General features: G+C 39.5%; 1 protein-coding gene across 2 annotated transcripts in view; it reads right to left on the minus strand.

Moving 5' to 3' along the window:
* Positions 1 to 1,353: 1,353 nt before the first annotated feature.
* The window catches only part of LOC131239827 (proline transporter 2-like), a 135,186-nt gene continuing 121,863 nt past the window's right edge, over positions 1,354 to 14,676 (minus strand). For both annotated transcript variants that reach the window (XM_058237704.1, XM_058237703.1), the window contains 3 exons: positions 3,728 to 3,943; positions 1,841 to 2,071; positions 1,354 to 1,755 (listed from right to left, as the gene is read on the minus strand). In XM_058237704.1, coding sequence (XP_058093687.1) covers positions 1,606 to 1,755; positions 1,841 to 2,071; positions 3,728 to 3,943 — 597 coding nt within the window. In that variant the 3' untranslated portion in view covers positions 1,354 to 1,605. The remainder of the gene's footprint in view (positions 1,756 to 1,840; positions 2,072 to 3,727; positions 3,944 to 14,676) is intronic.

Genomic DNA, 14,676 nt, shown 5'->3' on the forward strand with positions numbered 1-14,676 from the left:
CCCTGGATGTTATACCTAATAGAATAGTTATCAAAAGCTCATTATACTAGTGGAAGCCTACTCAAGGAGTAAATGCGGGCCTTGCGTATGCCTATAAAATGGTGTAAGCTTGTCAAGGGATAGATGCGAGTTGATGAGTTTCCAACTCAAGTAAGTTGACGGATTCCCACTTGAAGCATTCACGCATTGCATTATTTCTTTCTAATTTGATGTGAAGAATCATGTCAGGCTTTCTCACTAGGCCTGGCCAGTGTACCGTGTATTGATGTAAAACCATACAGATATAATTAAGAATGAGCCAATGGCTTAAGAATAAGAGTATGTGGTCGAGGCAGAAAATGACCTAAGGGACATGTGACCTTACTTGACAGAGGAAGAAGTTGCTGCCATCAACTAGTCATGATTATCGTTTTAATTCCATTTGATGTTCTTTGATTATTATTTCTTTATTTTAAACTTGTTCGATAAGATTTATTTTATTGCATAAGACCCTAAATAAGAGGGTCCTTAGCAATGTTAATAACTGATGATTGAAATTGATAATTGATTTCTTATTCATGAGATGTAACCGAGTATGAATGGAAGTTAGATATATGATAGTACTACTTGATAGGCAAATTTTGTATAAGCATATTAAATAATTTAAGTACACTTAGTGTACAAGTCACAAAATGAATCTCGGGTCCGAAGTACACGCTAAGTACCAGAAATATGGGTTGTGACATATACAGTGGGTCAATCGATCCAATTTGGGACCATTGGGCTAAAATTTAATCCCAAGGTGTTTAGGGTAGTAGGCAACCTTTTGATGAACTTCGATTTCAGATTTAATGAGTCCAGGCAGTCTAGAGACTCAAAATGATCCACAGGGTTGAATCTGACGATAGGATGGTACAATCATTCCATGTCTATAAATAAATAAACGTGTATTCTCTAGTGAGGTGATAATTTTCTTGGCACTTGGTTCAATTTAAACTATCAAAATAGCAGTATTCTTATCAATGACGATGACCCAATGTTTGCATTCAACATGAGCCTTTGAGTGGTTGAATCATGATCTATGCTGAAATTATTGGTGGAGAAACGTTCGACTTAGATTTTGCCCACACCACATGTGAAGCTTACCGATGTGCTATTTAAGGGCTCCTTTGGATGCACTTGCTAATGGATGATTTTCTGAAGGAAAAAAAAAACGTATCAAGTATACTTTTTTCAGTCAGCTTGCTATCTTTAGCCCATCACTGGTTGGAAACATCTTTTTGATGTCAAGGAACCTACAAGTCAAATCCCTCTATGTCATTGGCCATACTGATGCACTTGGCTTGCAACAAAATCGTCAGCAGACTCATTGAATTCGGTAAAAGCATGCACTTAAGCACAATCCATATTATGCTAAATGACAAGCGAGATAACAAAATATTACATTTATGATGACAATTTGTGACGGGAACCACTAGGATTGGCTTTCAAGACCACAAAACCCAACAAATATGATTAGAAATATCATGTTGGTTGTAGATATCTATTCCCTCTGAAATAATGCCAAAAAAAAAACAGAAAAAAAAAAAAAAAGAAAAGAAAAGTAGCATGTGTATGTGCGTATACTCATGTGTCGGCAAAAAAATGATAAACCCTTGCATTCCTTACAATCAATTTGATGGCGGCCGCTGTTGTTATCGCAGCTAGAAGAGAGAAAAAAATAATATTGGCCCAGTGCCATGCCTTTTCTTCCTTTCTAGCTGTTTTTGCTTTCACCTGTGGCAAAGTAAACACATCTTCAGCTTAATTGTCTACTTCCACTAATCCCAGTGGTGTTATTAGACATAAATAAGCTCCTTACCTTCATAAAAATCATGCTTGGGAATACAAATGTAAGTGGAAAGAGTGTGAATGATCCGAACAAGTTGACAAAATCTCCCATGAATGGGAACAAGGCTGTCACAAACGTGTTTGCCCCAAAGAGAAGTGCACGCAAGATGAACCGACGCTTCAGATTATCTATCGAGTGCACACTTTCATCTAGTTTTGAGTATTTGGTATCAAGAGCCTCATGTATTGGTGCACAAAACATCTGAAGTCCACAGAGAAAATTACTGATCGCAGTTAGATGTTTAGTATAAGTGTCATTAATAGAGAAATGTTGAAGCCATTAGCATGAGAAGAGATTGAAGAAACAATTTCCAATTCTATTGTTTAGTCTCTGCAAGAAAATTAGATTCAATCATTTCCATTTCTTTCTAGGCTGTTTGGAGGATGATACAGCCCTTTGATGCCATTTGCCCTACTAATGGAAATATATGACAAAGGGATATTAATGCATCTTTTAGGGCCTGTTTGGATGGTGGAAAAGAAAATTGTAATAAAGATCCTGTGATGATTTTCCAACATTTCCATGTGCACTATTGGAACAAGGATTTCCAAAATTTTTATTTTTCAAGTTCTATTTTGAATAGCAAGTAGAAATTTCAAAAAGCTCTCACAATGATCACATCGTATTTTCTTTTCTGCATGAGAATTTTATTATTTTGGCACTGATTACTGTTTAATATGTTATCACAAATTGCAGATTTTGCACTTTCTATAAACATAATTAAAGAAACCGAAAATATAAGGAAAGGCTTGAAGCATGTGTGATCACGCTATCCTTAAAGCCTTATTCGCCCCTTCTCAAATTGATTGAGAATGCTGATATGTTCTAGGCAAACTGCTTTCAAGATACAACGAGCCTAGGTGTCGTTTTGCATTCAACAAATATGAGTAATCATAGATGGAACTCTATATACACAAATTTTTTATGGTAGATAAATAAAAAGAAAAAATTCCAATTTTAGAAAGAAGATTAGAAAAATCTAGACCGCTGTGTTGGTCTATTTATTGAGGTCTTCTGGCTTTTGTATGACCTCTTCTGGTTGGGTTGAAAGTGACAATGGTTTGAGTGTTGGTTATTCTCTGTTGAACCATCCAGGCACTGTTTATATAGGCTAGGGTGGCTGCCTGTTTTGGTCCAGCAAGGTCATGACTCAATATGACCATTATTTGGCTGTTGGTGAGAAACTACCTGTTATTGCTAGTTTCGAGTGTTGTGCATGTGAGATTATTGTTGCTGCATGTTGGTCATTATGACTCACTAACTAGCCATTTTATGACCGTTACATGACCGTTTTATGATTGTTGTGCAGGTTGGATTAATGTTGCATGAGGAGTTACACCTCACTCCAATGGCTGGATTCCAGTCTTTATAAAAGCCACACCGGTCTCATTCAGATCACTTGTTCATTCCAGCCACTTGACCTATAATCCTTGCCGCAAGTGCAAAGTGTGCCAGTAGCACATCTATAGCCAGTCAACCAATCAAATAATAAGGTACTCCACACCCCACATATAAACACTATTTTTTCTTTTCTCTGTTCCGATATGGAACTATTCCCAAAATACCAAAATTGCAAGTTTTTCAAGCAAAACTTTTATTGTTAAGTATATATTTTTATTATTAAAATATAATTTTTTAATCAAAGTTTTTTCACAACATAATATCCAAGATTACCTTTGTTATCCACACAAAGTGAAACATCCTGTGATAGGAAAAGCCATCCATTCTCAGATTATTCCTTTCCTAATTATATTTTCAACTATTTATGGAAAAATGTATTCCAGAGATCCCTTAAATTTCAAAATAATTACCAATGCTACGAAAATGATGGTGAAAGGAGATAATGGAAGAACTTACATGTTGAGAGATTATGGACTGGATAAAGGCTGTTGCATTGATAAAGACCTTAACCCACATAGGCCCACTCAGCTCTTTGGGGAGATATTCCGATACAGATGAACCATATGCCCAATATCCAACTATGCTCACTCCGTAGTAAAATGCAAGACCCACTGAAAACTGTGTGTACAGAGCTTTCCTCATGTTCTTTATTGCAGGTTTCCGAAGAGTCGACTACAAGAAAATCATGTAAAACATATATTATCGGACAGATTAGACTAGAAATTTCAGATGTTTATTTAAAATGAAAATATTCCGTTTGCCAATTGACTTTCTCCAGAGGTCCGCAAAAATATGTGTAGGAATCTTAGACTCATTTCAAAATGGACTATTAATTGAAAATTCAAATTTCAAAATGCTCTTAGATTCCTATTGAACCATCTTTAAATGAAGATAGATAATGGACGCTCTGGCTCTCAGATTGAAGCACATGTCCTGTTTCTCTACTACATATGATGAGGATATGGCAAATATTTGTTCGCAATTAGTATTCTAGTTTGCTAAACTTGCCTTATTACTAATTATATAGAATCGTGTAATGTGATTTTGAGTCAAGTTAACTCGGCTGAGTTTCCAGTTGAGTCAGCATTTTAGATAAGAAAAAATAATCCATGCATAAGTACAGTAAAAATGCACATGCTAGATACGAGGTGGGAACTCCATCCTTCCTAGACAGCATCGTTAGCATATGTGAAGAGGTTTGCAACGGCACCACCTATTGCTATAGGCACTATGGGGCCATAGCCATTGGATATGGGGTTATCTTTTGTAATGACCATAAAAAATAAAAAATAAAAATAAAAACAGGATTTTTTTATTACGACCCTTGATCAGTGGGCCACCATCTAACCCAGCTCTAGATCACTAAGTTAGCTAAAGTAACCTTTGGTATATGACCAACCCATCCAACGACCTGAATAGGATGGGCCATGATGAGATGGGCCATACTACCCATACATGTATATTTCTAAATTGTGCACCACATGTCACCTGAGAGCAAGAAACTCTCTCATTGATATCCTAATTCAACTAATGAATGAGGAAGTTGGAATTGGAATAGAGAGTTTGAAATAGAAAAAGGAGCGCAAGTGGGGGTAATGTGGCTATATCAAGGAGGGAACCTTTCCCACGTTATTTCATTAAAAACACTTTGTACCTAATTTAAGAACTACTATAATAGTATAGGTTTAAACCCTTTCAAGATATTTAGAATGTATTTTCCAAAAGCCTAATCATAAGAGTATGGTTAACCATTTGATTAAACAATATATTGAAAGTGCTATGTTGATAAACCCTATGTATTGTCAAATTTTGGTGTGCTAAACCAATTCAAGTTTGTATCTTGATTTGTATGAAGCTTGTGCATTTGTTCACATTGAATCTTCGACATTTGTTCTGTCGTGCTGAATCTATCTTGCCGATATCTACGACGAACTTACTGAGATCTTCGAACTAGAAAAAGTGAAGACTTTCATATATTGAATGAAGACAGATTTTTCAAGAACATTGTGGTTCAAGATCTGGAACTAGAAAAGTCCAAGAACTCAAGACCTAGTTGAAGATTATGTTTGGTATGTCGAGTTCAAACTTTGAAGATCGCAAGAATTAAAGCTATTGAAGTAATCGATATATTAAGTGTTCATATGTTCTATCTCACAAGTAAAGTATGATTGACCTAGATTGACCTTAGATCATGATTAGATCATTTCATACTTTCGGTCGGTTATTTTGGTCATTTTATAAGTGTAAATTCTGTTCTTTCGACTAGCCCTAGCACTGACTTGACCAGTCCTAGTATTTCTTCGACCAGTATAGGATTTGTTGTGAATTTTCAGAATTTTTTTCTTAGTCTACGACTAGTCTTGGAAACTGCTCGACCAGTCGTGTGAATAGTGCTCGACCAGTTGTGCAGTACTCGACTCGTTTTCTAGTGTGTATTTTGGACTCACACGACCAGTCGAGCAGGCTACTCGACCAGTCATGGGACCCACAAGGCCAGTCATGCACCTAAAAAATCTTATCGCACTAAAACTTTTGAAAATCTGTTTGGATAAGGCTAGTTGTAGCTAACCAAAGGTCAGTCGTGTGAACCGATTTTTCACCTATAAATAATGCTCGAATTTCAGAGTTTTCTATTCAATTATTATCATTCTTAAGCAATCACTCTGAGTTTATTTTGAGTACATTCTAAGCTATTTGTGTATATTTAAGATTCTTTAAAGTAGCTCTTGTAATTTGATTTTGAATCTTTATTCCATTCTTATATTGAAAAGGGATATTCAATTTACCCTTTCTTGAGATCAAAATCAATACAAAGCCTTTGATAGTTTAATTAAAAATCATATAGACTTAGAACCGTGTATACTTGTGAAACTGAACGTTGAACATCTACGTCGTCATCAAGTTGGTTCTACCAGACTGCTTCAGAATCGTCATACAGATAAGTATTTTCTTTTCTTTAATTCAATTCCTTTTTGGTTTTTGAGATTGTTCCAGAAAATCTCATTTTTAGTTTGTTTGAGGTGATCCAGAAAACTCAGAATGTGGGTTTTTTGAATTGTGTAAGCCCACTTGAAAGACACAATTGTGAAGGTTTTAGGTTAACCTTGAAAAACCTATTTTGATTAGTGAACACTAATATCCTGAGGGAGTGGATATTAGGAGTAGAGTAGTTGTGTGGCTATTGTTTAAAAGTTGGTGCACACACTAGTGAACCACTATAATTCTTTGTGTTTGGTAGATGTGTGGTTTATTTCTTTATCTTCTGTGATTTAAGATTGTGGGATATATTTGTGGATGTGAATGTTGTAATCTTTAAATTTCAGTATTGTGTGGTGAATATTGTAATAGATTAGTTTTTATTTCTTTCATATCCTCTTGAGCTTGAGTTTTTAATACTCACCCACGTTCTAGTGAGGTTGTCCTGCCATACACCATTAGTTTTTTGGTGTCAGGTTGTCCTTAGAACCAAGTTTGTATCAACCTCTCAATACTTGATTTTTGAGGTTGTTATTTCCTTTAGTTATTTGCATTTTATTTAGCTATCTGTTGTCTTTATTCTGGTTATTTATTTATTTTTTTGGTATAGTCCTATTCACCGGCCCCCCCCTCAAGGACATATATATCAAGCCTTTTCATATATGCTGTATCCATGAATGCGAATTGCATAAACAAGATATATTATTTAGCATAAAGGCATGTACGTTACACCTGAAACTAAGACCCAATGGTTCGATCATCAAAATACTTTTATACAACGGTCTAATCACTGTAAAAGTAAAATCCAATGGTTAAAACTTTAATTCGATCATCAGACTTGGGTAGATCGGGGACTAGTCCTAATAAGGCGAATTCACGGTTACAACTAGAGATTGATCGAGATAAATCATGCAACTTAATTTATAGATGATAACCATAGAATAAACTCTCACAAACTTAACATTGTGTTGTAAAGTTAATCATAGTAAAGACACGAGCACAATTTAAGATAGCACAAGGAAGTAGAGGCATCCGAGAAATTAGAGAAGACTGTAAACAAAGCTCTAGTAAATGAAATTTAGTATGTGTGTAGTTTGATAAGTAATCAATTGATAATGATTAGTTCTTCAAGTATGATTAATTATTTAATAGCTAACTGTAAATATTACATGCAACATGTTTGTTCTTTTCTCATGCTATATTTCATGAAAATTGCTAAGTAATGATGAAATGTGAATATGTTATTGAGAATAGACTCTAGACAACTTGGGGTTGATAATGCCCTTAAACTAGTTGAGATAAGAAATCACAATGGGTATTGATTCTCTATTCTAAATGGTACCAGTTAGAACCCTTGGTTCGGTTCTCGTGATGGCTATGTAGGGAAGAGTATTGACCAACTCATGAATGTTACTCACTGTGTGGGCTAGGCGGTATTCCCTACTACAAAGTTAATAAAACCATAGTTCTACCTGTGGTGCTGGGTGGGCGTTGGTAAGACCCACGCGAATGGAATAGGCCCTGGTAGTTTACAAAGAATATAGGAATGGTTTTATTAAGAACATGAAATTGAATGGGATTTCTCTAATGTGAGATATGTCATCAAATGTGGTATATATATTCTCCTACTTATTAAATAATCCATGCTATAGTATTATTTGTTGAGCGTCAACTCATGTGAATTGTTGTGACACTAATCGTTCAGGATTTTGAGGAGAGTTTGACCTTCCGGTCTCCATAGAGGTAGGCTCTACCATTTAAGTGGGTGGTTTGGTAATTCGATAATAAGGGAATAAAGGCACTTCGTCAGATGGCACACCGATCCGAGCTGGATAACATCTAAATCAAGAAAACTAAGGTGATAAAAGAGGCCACTTGCAGGCCCACGTCTTTAGAATATACCTCTATGACACCACAATTGGATTATGGAAACTACTATGGATGTGTTAGTGCAGTGGATGATGACTACTACTCGCAGTGCAGTCACATCTAAGCCACTAGTAGAGATTTATTTGCTAGTTTATGTGATAGTTAATTTAATTTGTTTGGATGATGGAAATAAGTTCGAATTAAATTATTGCTATGTTCATTTATTAATTCAATATTAGTATTTCTTTTAGATTGTGTGCTTATGAATGTGTCTCATTAATATCAATAATTATTTTTCCCGTAGTTGCACCCTGGAATTTTGATGGATGGGGCAAGGGCACTCAGAAATCAGGGTCGGGGCGGGACATCTTTCACTAATCCAAACCATTTAGATGATGGGGCATATCATAAATGTTGACTGACTCAACACTCTTCAAGAATGGGACATCTTAAAATTCATATCTGTGGCTCACAAAAATGGTTCAGTATATGGTTAAAGGAACTGTAGCCTTTGGATTTGGGTTTATGTTTTTATAGTCAAAACCAGTCAAACAGTGAGATGTTGGCTGCTTTATGAATCATTATGATTAAAAGATCTTAAACTTTATGTAAGACCCTAACCCAAGTGTGCACACCGTTTCTTTAGGTCACACGGTCCTATCGGTCGAATCCCGATGGCCTACGACCTTCGGGTAGTGTTTGCAATCGTCCTTGAGTTTGGTCACATTGATACGACTCGGATCGACCCGAAACCTATGTCATCTTGTCGATATCGGCGTCGTGGTTCCAACGCCGCGTCCCGTGCATGAATTTGACATGTACATCATGAGTTATGGGCAACGTTCAATTTGGGCCTTTAATGTGTGGTGGTGGACCCACCCCACATATTTTCCTAGGTGCGTGTGGGTGATGATGTCACCCCTAGTACAGGGTTGGTAGAAGACCTATTAACCTACCACCCTATGACCTACCTAGCCTATCCACTTTGTTATTATCAACATAGGCTATCATAGTTTTCTCTAACCAAGGAGAGAGAGAGTCATCATGACCTCTCTACAACTCTCTCTCTCCCTCTCTCTTTCTTCTCATTTCTCTCTACCTCTCCCTCTTGAAACCCTCCAAACGTCCCACATCACCTCCATTTTAGCCCTTTCATCTCCCAAACACCTCCTAATCTGCCATTCTTTAACCAATCTCAACCTTAGATCCTTGATCCTTGGAACTTTTAGAGCATTGTGGTGTAGCTTTGGAGTTGATTTGCTAGGTGGGTGTGCTTATATGTCTAAATTTCAGATTTCCTTTCGTCTCTTCTTGTTCTTCATTCTTCTTCCATTGATGGAGCTTGTGGGACCCATCAAGTGATGATGGTGGCTCCAAGACTCTATGGATATGGTTTGTAGTCTATCCTACATTGCATGCATGTGCATGCAAGGGGCCATTTTCCATGAATCCTTTGATGCTCTTTCCTTCCTTAGATCAGGGATCCTTGGGTCATCTAGACCCTTGATCCTTGGTGGAGATTGGATCTCCACCATAGATCCCAAGTTAACAGCCTTTGATCATGTAGATTTTGTATGTACCATGTAATAGCGGATAGTGTTGCTTGTGTGATGAGGGGAAGGGCCTCAATGACGCGAAAACCCTTCCCTTATGGCCGATATTCTTCTTTTCATGCTAATAATTCTCTGATCATGAGTGTGTGGCCCACCTTGTGGACCAACAAGATCCAAACCGTTCCAAGTGGGAGGACATTTTTGGACAGTCCATCCCTTGGAAGTGTGGCCCCTAAATGCACCAAAAAGGGGTGCATGCAAGGATGTTTTGGATGGTGGGATGGCTTGGATGTTTGTGGGGCCCACTTGGGTGGACCACACCATGATTTTCTGGGGTTAAATCCCTATTTAATTAATGTTTCCTATTTATTTTTATCAGACATATGTTGCTGTCTAGAACCGTCTGGACAGATTTTTGGGCCAGCTTTGGGCTTGATTTTTAGTCATTTGGTGGGGAGATTGATACCATCCAATACATTATTCTTGAAGGTGTATATCCTGCCTATACGTCTACCAATTTTCCGCTCAAACTGACCCCTTTTGAGCCTCCTAAAGAGTTGGCCAACATGGGTGATCAACCAGATTTCTGCCATACAGTCCAGCAATACAGACTGTTGTAAACCTTAATTTAAAAATATTTTCTCTCATGGTGGGCAACCCTTCTGGGTACCACCTTGTTGTAGAGATGATGAGGGACCTTGGCCCTCAATTTCAGGAATTTTGGAGGCCCTACACCTACTCTATTGGAGGGCACAAAATCAGGACAGCAACATGTATGCTGCAGAATTTTTTTCTACCTTGCTGTCTTCTTTGTAATTGTGGAACTTATTAGACCCGGCCCATTGGGGCTTTTGTGCATGTTTGTATGGCCCACCTTATAATTTTTCAGAGGGCCACAGAGGCCATGGTGGTGGGGCTAACTAGCTAGACCAGCGAACCATACTGGACGTCCAGCAGGTGGACATCCAGCATGGCTGGCCGTCCTTAGCTAGGCCCCCCATGGTGTATGTTTTCATTCACACCATCCTCCCCTTTGGGTGTGGCCCACGTGGAGGTTGGGTCCACCCTGAGTGGACGTCACATGTGGGGCCCACCTTGGACGTGTGGAGCCCACCTTTAATGTATGTGGCCAGGCCATCCATGGCCTTGGGCTGTCCCACCCTTGGGACGCCCATGCTTGGGCTGCTGCTGGGCCTACATTCCAGTAGCAGGCTTACTTGGTATTGAGTGGTAAATGCCCTTCCTCCATCTGGTGGGGCCCCTTTTGATCATTACCAGCCCCTATGTGATTGATTCCCACCTATTTTGACTAGTTTTTGGGCTTCAGCAGGCCCAAAATATTAAGTGGACTGAAAGTCCAGCCATTAGGCATTAAGTATACAATGTATGGCTGAACTTTTATTGGAATTGGGGGCCCACCACATTGAGGGATTTGGGTACTTATTGATCACCTATTTCTTAGAATAGTTTTTGGGCTCAATTGATGCATGATTGGGCCACTCATTGATGACCACTTGTGGGAGTCAAACTTATACTAGATTTTAGGACTTTCTAGTGGACCCAGATTGGGCTGGAATGTCCCACCTTGGCCAACCATATGTTGGGTTGACCTTCCACCATTTGCTGGACTTATGGGCTGAGGAAAAAGGTGAATTTGGGCCCTTGAATACCCACTTAAATTGCTAGTTATTGAGTTGATGTAGTGGGGCCTATTTCACCCAACTTAGACTTATTTTTGAGCTATGTTTTTGTGCTCATGGGTTGCCCATTCAGTTCAACTAAATGCATGGATTTAACGGCCATTGGAACTTGGGCTTTGGGCCTTGATCCCCTTCTTTTGGCCCATGTTGTTATGTACATGGATTGGATGTGGGCCTTGGACCTTGTAGCTTATGGTTTGTGGTTGGATGCCTTGGGGCAATGGTGGTTGAATGTCCCCATTTGGACCCCTCTAGGCCCATTGTATCTAAGTGTGGTTGAATGCCCACCTTAGTCTCTTGCTAGGCCCATCTCTATATTATTTAGGCCCGTAGCGTGCATGCTTAGTCTCGTAAGCTACCTTAGGTAAATGGGCCCCCACTAGAAGTTATATATTCCTTATGCAGAATTGGTTAAGTACCTAGACCCTTCATGGTTAGGTAGAGAGTTCATCTTCACCTCATTAGCACCCCTATTCATCTTCATAGTTCACTCTCATACACATTATATGCATGCTTGGTAGAGGTATGATTGGCCAAGGTTGTGCCATTGTGTAGGACTTATTAGTATCTCCCCGAGGGATGGGGTTTACCCTCTTGAGCATGATAAATGCTTGGGATTGATGCATAGATGATTTTGTGATTCATGCATCTGGCATTGCATAGCATGTGGATATTCTCCCTTACTTCATCAGGGTCGTAGCCTCTATAGATATATCGTAGATGGTCGTGTGGACACTGAAAATGATTCTTGAGCATTTGGGGTACATAGGATGTCCCTGGGTGAAAGCCCCTAAACTTTTACGGTACCGAGGAGATGCCTCAACGCCGAGACTGAGTGGAAATCATGAGCGCTCGAGTGCCTTATACCGTTAGGCCACGACTCCCACTGTTGCGAGGTCGGTTGGGAGGGGCTGTGACCTTACCTGCCTAAGTGAGAGGGCAATAACTAGGCTAAGTTAGACCAGCTCGTGAAATGGGTCCACTACCATCGAGCCTTTCTGGTGATTGGTTGTCCACAGGCGGGTAGTGAGGTCTCCTACGCTCATTTGACTGTGCGGGTCTTGGAAAGCAGCAGTCATACAGAAGTGTACTTGACCCCGGTGGATTCCTTATAATGGAACTGTACTTGATATGTTAATTGGATATGAGGAGTGGCATTACTTTGCATTGCATTTGCATCGGTTGTATAAGCCTTCTATTGCATCACCTCGGTATGGCGTCCAGTACTCATGTATTGCATTGCATAGCCTTGGTACGGCTTACTGCATTCGGTATCAATCATGGTTCCCTCTGCATCCTCCTATTTCTTTTGAGCACCATTGTCACACACCTTACACCGCCCTCTAAGCTTTCTATAAGCTTATGCACGATTGATGCGTGCAGGAGATCCTAGGTCGACGTCGTAGCAGAGGAGCTGTGGATTGCAGCGCGAGCTGAGGACCCTAGTTGCAGACCTTTCCTTCCCTTCTTTCTATATTATGTATTTCCTTTTTAAGCCTTATACCTGTAAAGTTTAAATTCTTAGTGGATTTTGCAGTGTATTCCTTTTTTATTTTATGAGATTTACTTGCTATGATCTTGGGTATGCTCAATTGAATTGGAATTGTGATATGGAAATCCTCCTTGTAGGATCCCAGGATCGGAACCTGTGCTAGGACCCGAGAATGGGGTGCTACGGAGGCTGTTGCAGTCGGAACCGACTATCGGATTCCTTGCGAGTTCGATCACCGAGTCCAGGGCATGACACCTTACATTATTAGCAAGAAGGATGGTTAAAGTAATGCTGCATGTTTTTGAAGGAAAAGAGTCAACTGATCAAATTTTCTAAATATTCCAATCTATTTTTTTGTTGTTATCCCTGCCTACGATGAGGCCCATGTATGAACAGTTCCTATCATTGAAAAGTTCCCCAATAAATCTAATAGCTACAAAATAGTTTGAAAACCAGAAAACTTGACTAGAATCAACGTAGAGATGGCTCAAGTAGACTCAATGACATGTAGTATTAATTCTTCTAGATGTTTCTCTCTTTAATATGCCAGTTGAACCATTGCCACGTAGTCTTCCACATCCTTCTGTCTTTCTCGATACGTTTCCCATTCTGGTTCTAAACACCTCTTACCCACTCAGCCCACTTTTTGATACCTCTCGGTCGCTCAATATACTTTTAGACATGTAAGGCCTGTATCCAAGTCCGTACCGTTCCTTAGACTCTCGCGATCCTTCCCGTCGAATTCCGGCAACCTGCGACCGATGATCAACATTGCGCTCAACCCTAAGTCATATTTCGTATATCAAAGTCGGCTCGACTCGAAACTTGTATCTTTGTGACTGTACCGTCACCGCAGTTCCAACGCCACGTCTTGCATATGATCCGATACCCTGGCAGGGAGACGTGGACCCGTGTTCAGTTCGAGGAAACGTCATGCTTTTGCAATCCCAGTAGAATCTCTACGACATGTCAAATCAATCCAATTAATCACCTCACATGTCAAGTACATGTCCCATCCCCAAAAGCAACCCCAGTGTCAACTCTCTCCCTCTCTCTCTCTCTTACACATACATGTTAAGTACATGCCCATCACTCACTTCCTATCACTCCATCACTCCATCACACATCACCTCTCTTACAACCACCCTCTCTCCCTCTCTTTCTCTTCACACTTTCCAAGCAACAAAGAAGTGTGGACTTCCAAGCACTTCCAAAGGGAGAGAAAAGTGAGTGTTGTGTTGTAATGACCCGTAAAATTTTGTGCAAAGACCCGAGTACTACCTCAAATTCTTTAGAAGTTAATTGTCGATAATTAGCGTTAAACTCGATTGCTTGTGAAATTAGCATCAATCACTTTAAATTTGATCTGCAGGACTCAAAACCTGTAAAATCGTTAGCGCTATGTTACTCTGAAATCTGGGATTCAATGCTAAATCCAGTTGCTCTCGGGAGTATTTGAAATCTTTGGATCAGACCTGGACCGCGCGTCGAAAGTCCGATAGCGGTGATCTTAAACATCTATGGTCACCTTGTTGGGCTTGACTATCACCTCAAAAATCAAGTCCAGATGATGTCCTGGGTCGATTTATTTGAGTCCGGAGTAAAGAGTGTGAGAACGGTGAGAAATTAAATATGATTTATGGAATTTGAGTCGTGTCGCTTGCGTGACGATTTTAAGCAATCTGACCATTGGATTCTGACCCAAATTCACCCTCGGATCAGGGAAGATGGCCCAGGCACGTCATAGTGCTTGTAGACCTGATCGAGTTTCGGTGACCGTTGAAGTGAGATTGGTCCGCCACGGCTGATCTGTAA

The sequence above is a fragment of the Magnolia sinica genome, chromosome 3, assembly GCF_029962835.1.
Source record: "Magnolia sinica isolate HGM2019 chromosome 3, MsV1, whole genome shotgun sequence".
In the NCBI taxonomy this organism is placed as follows: Eukaryota; Viridiplantae; Streptophyta; class Magnoliopsida; order Magnoliales; family Magnoliaceae; genus Magnolia; species Magnolia sinica.